General features: G+C 47.1%; 1 protein-coding gene across 6 annotated transcripts in view; it reads left to right on the plus strand.

Annotated features, from left to right (window-relative positions):
- Window positions 1–14,122, plus strand: part of ITGA9 (integrin subunit alpha 9) — a 354,847-nt gene that overhangs the window by 3,987 nt on the left and 336,738 nt on the right. Inside the window, exon 1 of one of the 6 annotated variants that reach the window (XM_084987748.1) lies at window positions 9,358–9,764. The exons of the other annotated variants lie outside the window; for them this stretch is intronic. Coding sequence (XP_084843874.1) covers window positions 9,718–9,764 — 47 coding nt within the window. The 5' untranslated portion in view covers window positions 9,358–9,717. Of the gene's footprint in view, window positions 1–9,357; window positions 9,765–14,122 lie in introns of those variants that run through there. 6 annotated transcript variants of the gene reach the window in all.

Here is a 14,122-nt window from a genome sequence, read left to right on the forward strand (position 1 = left end):
GGAGGGAGCCCAGGTACCACAGTCAGCGAGGGCTCTGCAAGGGACAGAGTTAAGGGCCCCTCAGGTGCACATCTCAGAGTGTCTGCATGTGCTGTCAGTAGGACTAGGACTTCTTCCCTCATCCCATAACTGAGCATTCCTATCAGCTCTTATTATTTGCTGCACGTGGAATTTCCTGGGACAGGGATCGAACCTGCTCCACTCAGTAGCCAGAGCCACAACAGTGACAATGCCAGAGCCTTAACCTGCTGAGCCACCAGGGATATCAGTTCTTTTTTAAACCAAAATTGTCACTGATAAGGGGCCATAGGTCTCTGTGTACTGAATGGGATGGCCTTGTTTTTCTGGGCACTGAGGACTGAGTCCTGCATCTGCTGTCATGTTGCATTGAAAACAGCCCCAGACCCAGCCTCTCTGCAGGTGTTTGGCTTGAGTGGCCCCTCTGCCTCTGTGCTTTGGGTAGCCAAGTCCATGGCTAGGTGGACTTGAATATTCCAGACAGTGTAAGAGATGTCATTTGTATCAGTTTGGATGCAGACATGCAAAGGACTCAGTTTCTTTTTTTCCAGAGGGCATCTGTCTTCCCAGAGCTAGCATATTTCTCCTAGACACCCCCACCCCTGGGTCTTCTTACCCCTTTGAACAATAGCAGGAGGTGCCAGGGAACATGGACAAAGCAGATTTCTGTTCCCTTCCCTTAGAGACGGACTGGTCCCTCAGCTGCAGGGCAGGCAACTGTGATACCCTGTGAGAGAAATAAATGCAGCCGGGCTGGCGTCCAGCCCCCAGAGTGGGTCTCTTTCACACCCTCCCCTCCCCTCCTTCCTCTCTGTCCCAGAAGCCTGGGAGTCCAAGGTGGCTGGGTGCGCTGGCTTCCTTTCTGGAGACGTGCTTCCTGCCCCATCTCCCGGGACACATCAGGATGGCCGTGCTCAGGCACAGAGCAAGTGCTCGGAAATGGAAGAGGCGCCGGCGTTTTGCTTTGTTGAGGTTGTCAGAGCATCATTCAGGGAGGAACAGGAGGCCATTCAGAGCCAAGGGGAACGTAACATCCTCTGTTTGCGTGAAGATTGGGAATTAAAAGCACAAGCTAGCCGATTCCGCTGCCAGTGCAGTTGCCACGAGCCAGAGTGCTCTTTAAAAGTAATTACAACTGAATAAAATAAAGTGAAAAATTCAGTTCTGCAGTCACACTAGCCACATTTCAGGTGCTCAATAGCCACGTGTGCCTCATGGCTACTGTATTGGACAAACATGCAAAACGTTCTCATCATCGCAGAAAGTTCTACTGGACAGTGCTGGTTTGAAGCGATGACTTGTGTCTTAGATGGAGATCAAAAGGCAATACGAGAAAAAATTAACCCAAATGAGGGAGCTTAAATTAACTAAAAATTGGAGTTTCTGTCGTGACTCAGTAGAAACGAACCCGAGTAGTATCCATGAGGATGCAGATTTGATCCATGGCCCCACTCATTGGATTAAGGATCCGGTCTTACAGTGAGCTGTGGTGTAGGTCACAGAGGTGGTTTGGATCCTGCATTGCTGTGGCCGTGGTATAGGCCGGGAGCTGTAGCTCTGATTTGACCTCTAGCCTGGGAACCTCCATATGCTGTAGGTATGGCTGTAAAAAGGAAAACAAAAAAATAAGGAAAAAAAAAAAACTAAGACTTAATAGTAGGCAGCCTCTTTTCGTCCATCAGCATTAGCATGCCTGCTCTGTGCTAAGGGCTGGGGATTCGAGAATGCAGAATGCACACTCACAGTCTGATGGGTGAGAAGATGGTGAGGGTCTAGTCTTGTGTGTCAGGCAGAAGTAAGATGTGGCTCCCGTGGGGGAGAGGCTTGTCCTGGGGCAGGCACGGGTATTCAGATGGGCAGAGGAGAGCCCGTGAAGGTAGAACCTTCAGGAGGGAGACCCTGGGATCCTGGGCCCTGCTCCCCACCCACACCCTTCCAGGCTCTGTGAGGAGACACCCAGAAGTGGTGAAGGCAGCCAGGCCTTCTCATAAACCTCTGGTGACGTCTTTGCCAAGTTCTTCTGTCCCAGACTCTCAGGGCGGGCTGTCCCTGCACTTCCCCATCTGGATTTTCTGAAAGTATCTTTTTTAGACCTTGTTCCTTGTTCTTGCTGGCCCCGCAGAGCCCCCTCTCCCACAGCACTCAAGAAGGGAGGACACGGAGTTCCCTGGTGGCAGAGTGGGTTAAGGATCCAGCATTGTCACTGCTGTGGCTCTGGTTGTAGCTGTGGCATGGGTTTGATCTCTGGTCTGGGGAGTTCTGCATGCTGCTAATGTGACCAGGAAAAGGGGAGGGGTGACACGTGTATGAGGCTTGACTCGGAAAGCGTCCCTTGGGATTTCTAGGACTTTTCCCTGAAGATCTCAAGAAGCTGGTGAGGTGCTGTTTCCTGAGCTGGTGCTGAACACTGGTTGGGGCAGAGGCAGCTGTCTTGTTTGAGAGAGAACCTTCCAGGGCAAGAAGACAGATTCATCTCAGCCAGTTTCTAACAGCTGGGAGTGTGAGATTGTGAGGGGCCAGCCTGCAGCCAGCTCTGGGTCCCTGGTGACCTGGTTAGGAAATGTCTCCTTTTGGTAACTCCCATTGTGATTTGTATGGGGAAAATGCCGTTTTCACATTTATTAAAAGCAGCCATGGTGTTCTTAGAAATCATTTGCTTTCAAAGGAGCAGCATGTAAATGTAAGAAATCAAAATGATTGAGCCCATCAGATAGTAATTGCTGGACATCTACAAGAGGTCCAACACTTTCACAAGTGTCAGAGTCTCTAGTTGAATCTGTGGGACAATGTGGTGAGTGGTTTCCAGTTTCCCAGTTGGAGAACCAAGACTTAATGCCTTATCCAAGGTCATCCCAGCCTCAGTGATTGATACACATTGCCTGGGGGCCTGTGTCAGTTGCATCCTCTGGTAAGCAGATGCTAAGACAGGTAGGAGTGAAAGGGAAGTATTAGGGTGGGGGGTAAGCCAGGGAAAGAACAGGTGGAGGAAACAGGATTGGGCAGGGCCAGCCTTAGATGCAGGTCTGAATAAAATCTCAGCCAACCAGAGTTTCCTGGTTAGGAATCCAGTATTGTTACTGCTTTGGCTTAGGTTGGATCCCTAGCCTGGGATCTGTGCTGTAGGTGTGGCCAAAAAACAAACAAACAAACAAACCAACCTCATTCAGCTCAATCAGGGACACCCTCCCCATCCTTTACCCCATGATCATAATCAGTCTCTGTGGCTGCCTGGGAAGAGCGTGGCCTTGACTTGATTGCCTCCAGGAGCCCAGCTGGAGGCTGTCAAGTGATGCTCCCTGGCTATCAGCGGGAGGTGGTGCACACCTCCGTGGCTGCCATGGAGCCCATTGTGTGTGAATCACTGTGTTAGGAAGTGTGAGTTGTGTTCCTCGGCCTGTGGTGGGGCTGGGAGATCATCTGTGCCTTTGCTCATCCCACTGTATCAGTGTGAGAAGCATAGGATTCTGGGCTGTTAGAATCAGCCCGAAGTCGACTCCTAGGGTGCATCTTCCTGACCTCAGGGAGGTCTCAGGTGAGGGGCAGAGGAGAAAGAAAGCTCTGCCTTACCTTAAGCTCTTGACCAGAGGGAGCAGCAGGACCTCAGAACCCTGTGAACCACAGAGCCTTAAGCCATGTGGATTTGGTGACCAACCAAGGCAGAGTAGGATGTTTTATGAGGACTTTTTTTTTTTTTTTTTTTTTTTTTTTAATGCCAGAGGGAGCCTTGGGAAGTTAAAGTGAATCCAAGACTGGGAAAAATCTAGTCTTTGAAACCACAGGCTCACTTGGACCCCAATTTCTGCTTTTTGGAAGGACAAAAAGGGCTTCTGCAGGGAGTTTAAGTTTGCAGTAGTAGCAACAATGTATTTATTGAGTGCTTAGCTCATGTGGCATATTGTCCACATACTTCACATGTATTAGTGCACTTATGTTCTCTGTTGTTGCTTCAGCTGATTGTTGCTGTAGCCCCATTCACAGAGCGGAACACTGAGGCACAGAGCTGCATTTGCGACCTGTGGGGCAGGTTGCAGCAATGCTGGATCCTTAACCTACTGAGAGAGACCAGCATCCTCACAGACACTAGGTTGGGTTTGTAACCCACTGAGCCACAACGGAAACTCCTAGACTCTTGAATTCTTGACAGGCAAAGGTGTAGGCCCCAGCTCAACCACTCTGCTGCCGTGTGACTTGGGCAGACAGCACCTCTGTGCCTCAGTGTTGCTGTGGTGTAGGCCTGCGGCTGCAGCTCCAGTTTGACCCCTAGCTGGAGAACTTACATGAGCTGAGGGTGAGGCTGTTAAAAAAAAAAAAAAAAAAGTTGAGTCTGGAAGTTCCTTTGTGGTGCAGCAGGTTAAAGATCTGGCATTGTCACTACAGCAGCTTGGACCCCTGCCATGGCTCGGGTTCATTTCCTGGCCTGGAAACTTCGATGTGCCAGAGGTGTGGCACAAAAAAAAGAAGTTGAGTCTGAATTGGGGCTTCCAGGCACTCAAGCATCTGTGTTGTGAGATTCTATCCTGTTTTCCTGAAAAAGTTCTGGAATCACAGCCAAGGGATCTTCCCTTTACAGATGCTTATTCATGACCCACTGGCTACCTATGTGGAGATACTGGGGTTCTGCTCTCCAGAGATGCATGATCACTCAGGGCACAGAGATGCCTTGATTGTGCCAGGGGCGTTTGTAGGGCCTGCTCTGTCACTAGGTCTGTATTAAGATGCAAGTATCCTAGGAAAGAGGGGGCATGTTAGCATATTCCATGTATCCATCCTAACCTCCCTGGACTGCTTTCATTACCATCCCTCCATCTGCTCGGTTCAGTCCTGCTGGCTCCCATGGCTTATTCAGGAAGGTCTGCTGGGAGAGTGGATGGGGAGGTGGTGGCCAGTGGCTAGGATTCACCCCTGGATTTGTAACATTATTAAGGAAACTATTATTATTATAGAAATTATATTATAATTACAACAATATTATTATATAATAAAATTTATGAAATAATATGTAATAGAATATTACAATTATTTATTATTATAAAATAATAACAATTCTTCCATTCCATACGGAATCAGAATTTCTGCACAAGTGGCCAACCATGTGCAAATGAGGGTAATTTGTGTCCCCCAGATCTGAACATAAAAAACATGAAATGAATGTCCTCCATCTCAGCTCATCCCTTAGAGCATTTAAGCCCAGGTGACCTCTCCCACCCGTTCTGGACTGTCCAGTGTTAAAAATGCTACAATGCTCGCAGGTCTCAAAGTTGGCTGTGTCCTGGATACCCCAAAGGCCGCACAGGGTCCTGATACCTCTTTTCCAGATTCTGCAGTGGGGTAGGGTTCTTCCTGGCTCGGCCTTCATTGTAACCCCTGGTTCCCCAGCAACAACCAGATCTTTGGTCTGTGCTGTAAAAGGGGGACTGCCTGCCTGGCTTAGCCCCCAGTGAGGAGCTGTCTGTTATTGGCAAGTTACTTCAGCTATTTGAGCCTCAATCCCTCCTCTGTAAAAGAAGACAATTTAATAAGTGTTGTCATTCATTATGTTGTGGGGGGGTTAAATGAGATGATGTCTGCAGAACCTGGAACATAACAGGCAGCACATAGTAAACCTTAGATAAATATGAGTAGCTATTTCTGATGTTACTTTGATGTTTGAAACAAACAGTCATCTTCATCCTGACTTTAGATACTAAAAGTTTACTTTTAGTACATGTGTTGATTCATTCATTCATGAAATTTGAGTGTCAGCACTCAGTACAGAAATGAATGAAAGAGTCTTGTGTAAGACACTATTAGATGTGGTCTCTAAAATTTTGGTCATGCTGTATGTACATAAATCTGCATTTCTTTGTATTCATGTATATGTCTGTTTGCTTCCAAAAAAGGATCTGAGATGACTAATTGGAGCCCTGTGGGATTGTAAATCCTAGAGTTATAAAAATCCTAATTTTTTTTTTTTTTTTTTTTTTTTTTTTTTGCTTTTTAGGGCCACACCCACAGCATATGGAAGCCCCCAGCCTAAGGCTCGAATAGGAGCTATAGCTGCCAGCCTATGTCTCAGCTACAGCAATGCTAGATCTGAGCTATGTCTGTGACCTATACCACAGCTCAACAGCAGTGCCAGATCCTTAACCCACTGAGCAGGGCTAGAGATCGAATCTGCATCCTCATAGATACTAGTCAGATTCATTACCGCTGAACCACAATGGGAACTACTAAAAAAATTTTATAGTTGATTTTATAGAGTTTCAAGTGTACAACATAGTGGTTCAATATTTTTATGCAATTATACTCCATTTAAAGTTATAAAATATTGACTGTATTCCCTATGCTGTGCTATACAGTATGTGCTTGTAGTGTATTTATTTTATACACAGTAGTTTGTACCTCTTAATCTGCTCCCTGTCTAACCCCTCCCTCCTTCCCTCTCCCTCCTGGTAACAGCTGTTTTGTTCTCTGCATCTGTGAGACTGTTTCTGTTATATTCACTCATTGGTTTTATTCACTCATTGGTTTTGTTTTTTAGATTCCACATTTAAGTGATAACATACAGTATTTGTCTTTCTCTGACTTATGTCACTAAGCATAATGCCCTTCAGGTCCTCCATGCACTTGCAAATGGTATTATTTCATTCTTTGTTTATGCCCGAGTAATATTCCATTGTATATTTGTATCCATATATACAAGGATTTGGTGTGGTGTGGTTTTGATCCTCTCATATGTTAATAGACACTTAGGTTGCTTTCATGTCTTGGCTGTTGTAAATAGTGCTGCATTGAACATTGGGTTGCACGTATCTTTTTCAAATTGGTGTTTTTGTTTTCTAGGAGTGAAATTGCTGGGTCATGTGGGAGTTCTATTTTTAGTTTTTTGAGGAAACTCTATACTATTTTCCACAGTGTCTGCACCAACTTACATTCCCACAACTGGTGTACAAGGCTTCCCTTTTCTCCACATCCTCACCGACCTTGGTTATTTGTGGCCTTTTTGACGATGGCCATCCTGACAGGTGTGAGGGAAATCCTAGCATTTTGCATGCCTCTTCCTTCTCTCAGAGAGCAGGAGGGAGGTCACTTCCATTCTGGGAAGCTCTGGCCTGACATCTGGGACATAAGTCCACACTTCTAAGGTGCTGATGACATTTTAGAAAAAGTAAATGTAAAGTTATTGACTTACTTTTCTTGGAGAAGAAAATTTTGCCCAGAAACCAAGAGAAAGACTAAAAGAATCAGACCTCTCAGAGTTCTCTCGGAGCTTGCTCTGCTTCTTGGATTTTTTTTTTTTTTTTTTTTGTCTTTTTAGGGCCACACCTGCAAGATGTGGAGGTTCCCAGGCTAGAGGTCTAATTGGAGCTGTAGCCGCTGGCCTACGCCACAGCCAGAACCACGCCAGATCTGAGCTGTGTCAGCTCATGGCAACACTGGATCCTTAACCCACTGAGCGAGGCCAGGGATCAAACCAGCAACCTCACGTTTCCTAGTTGGATTCATTTCTGCTGCACCATGATGGGAACTCCTGCCTCTTGGATTTTAATGTTTACTTGGTGCTCTCAGATGGGGAAGGAAAACCTCGACTCTTTGCTGTGCTTCCTTCTCCAGCTGCATCTACTGGGACCTGAGCCCTGAGCCAGAGCAGCAGTTTCTAAGGACCCTTTTACTCCCTTCTAGAATGGCCAGGGGGGCTAATTCCTCTCCAGGGTGGGACCCTGCCTGTGCCTCTGTTCTTTCCCAGTTGGGCATGGAACACCACCTGTTTCCTTCTCTCGGAGTGAAGGACTTGGTGTGATCAGGTGGCTTTCCTGGCACTGACTTGCCGTCTGTGCAGGTCTCGGCTGCGTTTTGCCCAGTAAGGGATGTGGAGGGATTCCTGGGGTTTTCCTGAGGTGTGGTGGACACGCAGTGATTGAATTCCACTCCTGTGACCAAAGTGTGGGTCCCTGAGGAAGTTTTGGTTTGGGGATCAAATGCATGAAGGCAAACCCAATGGGTTTAAGGTTTCTAATCTCCAGTTGCTGTCTTGGATCTGACTGTAATTTCGCCCTGTGGAATCACTGCTGTGGTATTTGTGGGGAAGGAGGGAGCCTCTGGGGGTGATGTTGGCCTTCCCCAGGGAGGTAGCTGTGGTCCAAACCTTTTCTGCCACCTGCTCTCTTGGGAAGTGACCCAGGGTTGCTCTCAGGAGGTGCGGGATGGGTTCAGAGCAGGTTGGGAGCCCAGATTGGAGCCTCAGTGACCAGCTTCCATACAAAGGTCAACCAAGGAAGTGGCTGTGTTGGAAAAAAATGAAGAGCATTTAAATTGCCACTGTAGGAGGAAGTTGTGTGTGTGTGGGGGGGGCGGCAGTTACAGGAAACGGCATGCCCTTGAACACGAATGCCCTGGGTTCAAATCCCAGCTCTGCTACTTATCAGCCTTGTCACTCCCCATCTTTGATTAAAATGCACACTAGCAGCTGCCGATAGGATTGCCTCAAGCAGGAAATCATTCATCTCCTGAGCATACCTGGACTGGCAGACAAACAGATGGGCCCACTTTCCCAAATAGGTGTCTGAACTGCTCAGTAAGAGAGACTAACCCCTGGGCAGGCAGCTCCATGCTGCAATGGGAACATTTTAGGAAAGCAAGAAGGCAATCGAAATTCAGCCTGATGGGGAAGAGAAGGACTGCCTTTAAGTTCCAACCCTCTTGTCTGTCTTTTGGGGATGAAACTTCTAGGTTTTAATCTCGGGCCACCTGCAGAGACTCACTTGCCTTTTCCAAAGTTACGTGTGAGCTGCTGGCAACAGAGAGGATGCTTCCACCTTTCTGGCTGACAGGAGAGTGGGCTCTGCACCTGACTGTCTGGTTGCGGGCTGCGCTTGGCGTCTTTACCATGCTTTTGGGGGCTCTGACCACCTACTTCTTCATCTGTAAAGTGGGGATAATATTGGTGTCACCTAGGCTTGCCCTGATGATTAAACACAGTTCTGCACAGAGGGAGCCTAGCCCAGCACCTGTACGCCCCAAGTGCTCCCTCTGGGCTGGTTGTCCTTGTAACTTGTAACCAGAGTTCTGAGTTAAGGAGGAGACCCTAAAATGTCCTAAAAGTTTGCACATCATCAACTGGGGATGGGACAGGAGGAGAGCCTCGCTTCTCAGGGCCATCTCTCTGTGCTGGCTGCAGATGAACATGGTCATTTGTAATTGGTGTAGGTGGTTCTAGAACACTTCTTAGATTATAAGTCACCTGGAGAGCTTGTTAAAATGCACGTTCTGATTTAGCAGGCCTGAGATTCTGCGGTCCCATCAAGCTCCCACGTGTTTTCCATGCTGCTGCTCTGATGGACCACACGTGAAGTAGTAGCCAGCAAAGGTCAGCATCAGCCTGGTGATTTATCATTGGGGCTGCTCAGCTCCTTTTGATGGTAACGGTGCAGAGGAAAGAAACATCTCGTTGTCTTGTCAAGAGTGCCAGGAAAAATGTTGGGGGATGTTTGAAGTGGCTGGGACGTGTCTCTATAACTCAGAACAAGAGAAAGAGCAGGCGGTATCTTTTCCACGGCATACCCTGGACTCTGGGCCATTTCCCTGTCTCTGGGGATCAACCTGGTGAAAAGCCAGCTGAATTAACTTCAGAAGAGGCGAGCTCATCAGCTGGCCTGTGGAGCAGTCTTGCTGGCCAGCAGCCTAGGTAAAGAGCAGCGCCAGGCTGCGGAGGAAGCCACGATGTTCTGTAAACAGAGATGCAAGCTCGTCCTCCAACATGCCACCCTGTGAGTGTCATGCACATGTGTGTGCATGCACCCCCTTTTCTCTTGCTTCATTTCCAATTACACGGGGTTGGGGGGAAAACCCTTCTCCTCTGAGCAGCGGATGAAGAGTTTGAACCGGACAGTTGTTCTCTGTGCTTGATCAGCCATTGTTATTAGAACCCTTGAATCCCTCAGACTTGGAAGGACAACATAATTCAGCAGGTCCCTTCTCCACTTCAAATCTTTAAAAAAAAATTTTTTTTGGCTACGCTCTAGGTATTTGGAAGTTCCTGGGGCGAGGATCAAACCTGTGCCACAAACCTGTGCCACAGGTTAGAGGCCAGAACCCTAACCTGCTGAGCCACCAGGGATCTCCTCTTTCTCCACGTGTGATTTTAAAATAAATTCCTGTCTTTCTCTGTCTCAGCTCTCGGCTGGGAGACGTATCACTGGCATTTAAGCTCTCCAGGGTCCTGCCTGCTTGACTGCCTGTGTGTCTGTACCGAGGAGTCTGGAGCAGTGGCACTCTGTGAAAGGCAAAGGTTTCCAGTGCCAATTTGGGGGACAGGCTAGAGAGGCAGGCCATTGTGTCTTGCAGCCACTTCCCTTTCTTTATATGTGATGAATTCTCCCCCTTGTCTGGTGCTTGTGATTTTTTTTTTTTTTTATGGTATGAATTACAAGTGGCATTTATTCGTGGTGCTGATATAAATTTGGAGTTGGTGGGAATTGCTGGACCCAGCCCCGTCCCACAGGCGGAGGAGGCATTTTATGTTCCCCAGCTCCTCCAGCCTGCCTTGTGGAAGGCGGTGGGGGTTTCAGCCCTGGAGGGATGTCAGACTGCTAATTCTTCTCACCTGTGCAAACAAGTGGCGCTGGGGAGAGCCACCCTGGGCTCAGCCCCAGAAGTGAGGGGGGGAAATCAATCCTTTCATGTGGCTTTCTTCTTACTGGAGTTTCATTTGGTGTGTCATCCTGCATTTGCGTGAAAGCTGCCAAACTGCCCTCGTGTGGGTGATGGAGGCAGTGTGGGCTGCTTGGGAAAGTGCTTGCTAAGATTTCTAAAGGCAGTGGGTTCCAGCCCTGCTTCTCCTTGAGGTGTCTGCAGCCGTGGTCCATTGTGGGGAGGCTGGAGCTGCCTGGGGCACACCTGGCGGGGGGCCAGATCCCTAGGTGTTACTAAGGGGCAGTGAGCAACTTGGGGGGTGCCCTCCCTTTTGGGGGCCTGCTCCTGTCAGAGCCTAGTAGCATGGTGTGATTTGACTCCTCACAGAATCCAATACTGACTCTAAGACTGACCTAGAATGAAAAGCTCCAGCCAGGAGCCCCTTTCTCTTCTGGGGATTGGAGGGTGGGCTCTGGGGCCGTGGGAATGAAGATGGGATCCACATGCCTTCTTGTGAACCTGACACCATGTCTCTGAGCCAGAGCAGGGGGTGTCTCCTGGGGGTTCTGCCAGCCTTTGCTGAAGGCCAGTCTGAGAGTTTTGGACCTCTGCTCTCTGATCTGGAGACCTCCACCCTTTTGCTCAGCCAGAGTGTTGGTGGGGAGCAGCATCATTCTAAGGCCAGGGTCAGGGTGAATATTTGAGATCTCAGGTGCTTTCAGGACAAAGTGAGGGAAGCCTTCGTCAGCTTTCTTCAGCCCCAGGTGTTTAGGGTCCTTCTAACCTTTGCTAGACACCTTTTCTAGAGATGTGTGACACACAATGCTTTCCATTCCGAGGCAAGTGGGAGATGTTTTCTTTTATAACATGCCCAGTACCATGGGGATGTGAATAACATCTCCTGTCCAGGATGCTGGAGATACAGGGAAGCTCAGGTTCCCTTGAATAGTGGCTTGGCATTGTCTGCCCTTTAAACATCAGTGTGGATTTATTTTTTATTTTTACTTTTTTTGCTCCTTAGGGCTGCACCCATGCATGGCATATGGAAGTTTCCAAGCTAGCGGTTGAATCAGAGCTATAGCTGCCAGCCTATACCACAGCCACAACAATGCAGGATCCTTAACCCTCTGAGCAGGGCCAGGGATCGAACCCGCATCCTTGTGGATCCTCGTTGGGTTCGTTAACTGCTGAGCAATGAAGGGTACTCCCACAGTGTGGATTTTATTTAATGTTTCACTATGCCGGTCTTTGTAGCTCATTACCAAGCTCACTTGACTAGGGGGGGTTAGTATTCTTTTGCTGTTGCCTACTTTCCAGAACAGTGCATCCAACTGTAGGGCAGAAATGTTTTTGTAACATCTGGAGGGGAACTTGTGCCACGCCCGCATGTTCTGTACCAAATGTGTCTCTCTGTCTTTTTGACGTGTTTGCTCCTTTCTGCCAGCAGAGCAGGGCCCTGCTGGGGACGGCTCATCCCAGGGGCAGCTTTTCCGTTCAAGGTGACGGTGCAGAGCCAAGTTCTTACCCTGCTGGTAGACAAACTATTCTGTCTCCCATTTGCATTGGGATACAGCAGGCAGTTTTTAATTTCCACATGGCTGCTACCTCTTTCCTCTTACCCCTAAATGGTGGGGAGGAGCACACAAGAGAAGTGACATTTTAAAATTTCTTTTCTAAAATGTATTCATTATGGAACATGATGGAGGATAATGTGAGAAAAAGAATGTGTATATATATATGTGTGTGTGTGTGTGTGAGAGAGAGAGAGACTGGGTCACTTTGCTGTACAGTAGAAAATTGATCGAACATTGTAAACCAACTATAATAGAAAAAAAATCGTTAATTAAAAATAAGTAAAATTTATTCATTAAAGCTTTAAAAAATTTTTACACTTCCAGAAAAGTCATATATATATGTAAAGGGAATGAAATTTTCACAAATTTGTGTAAACACTACTCAGGTTGGAAAATAGAACATTTTAAGCACCTCCCTCCAGAAGTCCTTCTCACTGGTTACAGATTCCTTCCTCCTCCCCAGAGGTAACTGTGGACCTCTAACCCAGTTAAATTTTACCTGCTTCACTTTCAGCCAATGAGTGTCCCTGATGGCTCTTGCTTTGTGAGACTCAGCCTCAAGGTTGCAGGTGAATGTTCATTGATTTTCACTGCTGTGGAGAATTCTCTTTCTACACCACAGTTTACTTACGCCTTCTGGAATTGATGCATCTTTGGGTTCCTTCTAGTTTGGGGCCATTACCTACCCAGCTGTGAACATTGCATGTGTGTCTCCTGTAGACGTATGTGTACATGTCTGCTGGTTGTGTGCCTAGGTAGGAGATTGCTGGGTCGGCACTTGTTGAGCTTTCTTAGGAACTGTTGAGTAGTTTTGCAAAGCAGTCATGATGGTTTATACTCTCCCACCCTGAGTGGGGGTGAGGGGCCCAGGTGCTCCATATCCTTGTCAACACTTGGCGTTTTCAGTCTTTCTGGTTTTAGCCTTCTTGTTGGTATGAAATAGGATGTCGTTTGGATTTCTCTGATAATGCACAGGGTTGAGGATCTTTTCAATTTTTTTCAAGTTTTCTTGTTTTTATTTTTTATGATGATTTTTATTTTTTCCATTATAGCTGGTTACACTGTTCTGTCAATTTTCTACTGCACAGCAAAGTGACCAAGTCATGCATACATACATACATTCTTTTTTCTCACATTATAATCTCCATCACAAGTGACCAGACATAGTTCCCAGTGCTATTCAGCAGGATCCCATTACTTATCCATTCCAAAGTCAATAGTTTGCATCTATTAGCCCCAAATCCCCTATCCATCCCACTCCTTCCCCCTCCCCCTTGGCAACCACAAGTCTGTTCTCCGTGTCCATGATTTTCTCTTCTGTGGAAAGGTTCATTTGTGCCATATATTAGATTCCAGCTATAAGTGATACCATATGGTATTTGTCTCTTTCTGACTTTCTTCACTCAGTATGAGAGTCTCTAGTTTCATCCATATTGCTGCAAATGGCATTAGTTTGTTCTTTCTTATGGCTGACTAGTATTCCATTGTGTGTATATACCACATCTTAATCCAGTCATCTGTCAGTGGTCATTTGGGTTGTTTCCACATCTTGGCTATTGTGAATAGAGCTGCAATGAACATGAGGGTGCATGCGTCTTTTTCCAGGAAAGTTTTGTCTGAATATATGCGCAAGAGTGGGATTGCTGGGTCATATGGTAGTTCTATGTATAGTTTTCTAAGGTACCTCCATACTGTTTTCCATGATGGTTGTATCAATTTACATTCCCACCGACAGTGTAGGAGGGTTCCCTTTTCTCCACACCCACTCCAGCATTTGTTATTTGTGGGCTTATTAATGATGGCCGTTCTGAATGATGAGTGGTATGTCATAGTAGTTGTGATTTGCACTCCTCTGATAATCAGTGATGTTGAACACTTTTTCATGTGCTTGTTGACCATCTATCTTCTTTGGAGAAAAG

The sequence above is a fragment of the Sus scrofa genome, chromosome 13, assembly GCF_054392235.1.
Source record: "Sus scrofa isolate SSC_HxYL_T2T_F1_AM1 chromosome 13, Sscrofa_HxYL_maternal_Yorkshire_Landrace_v2.0, whole genome shotgun sequence".
NCBI classification, from domain to species: Eukaryota; Metazoa; Chordata; class Mammalia; order Artiodactyla; family Suidae; genus Sus; species Sus scrofa.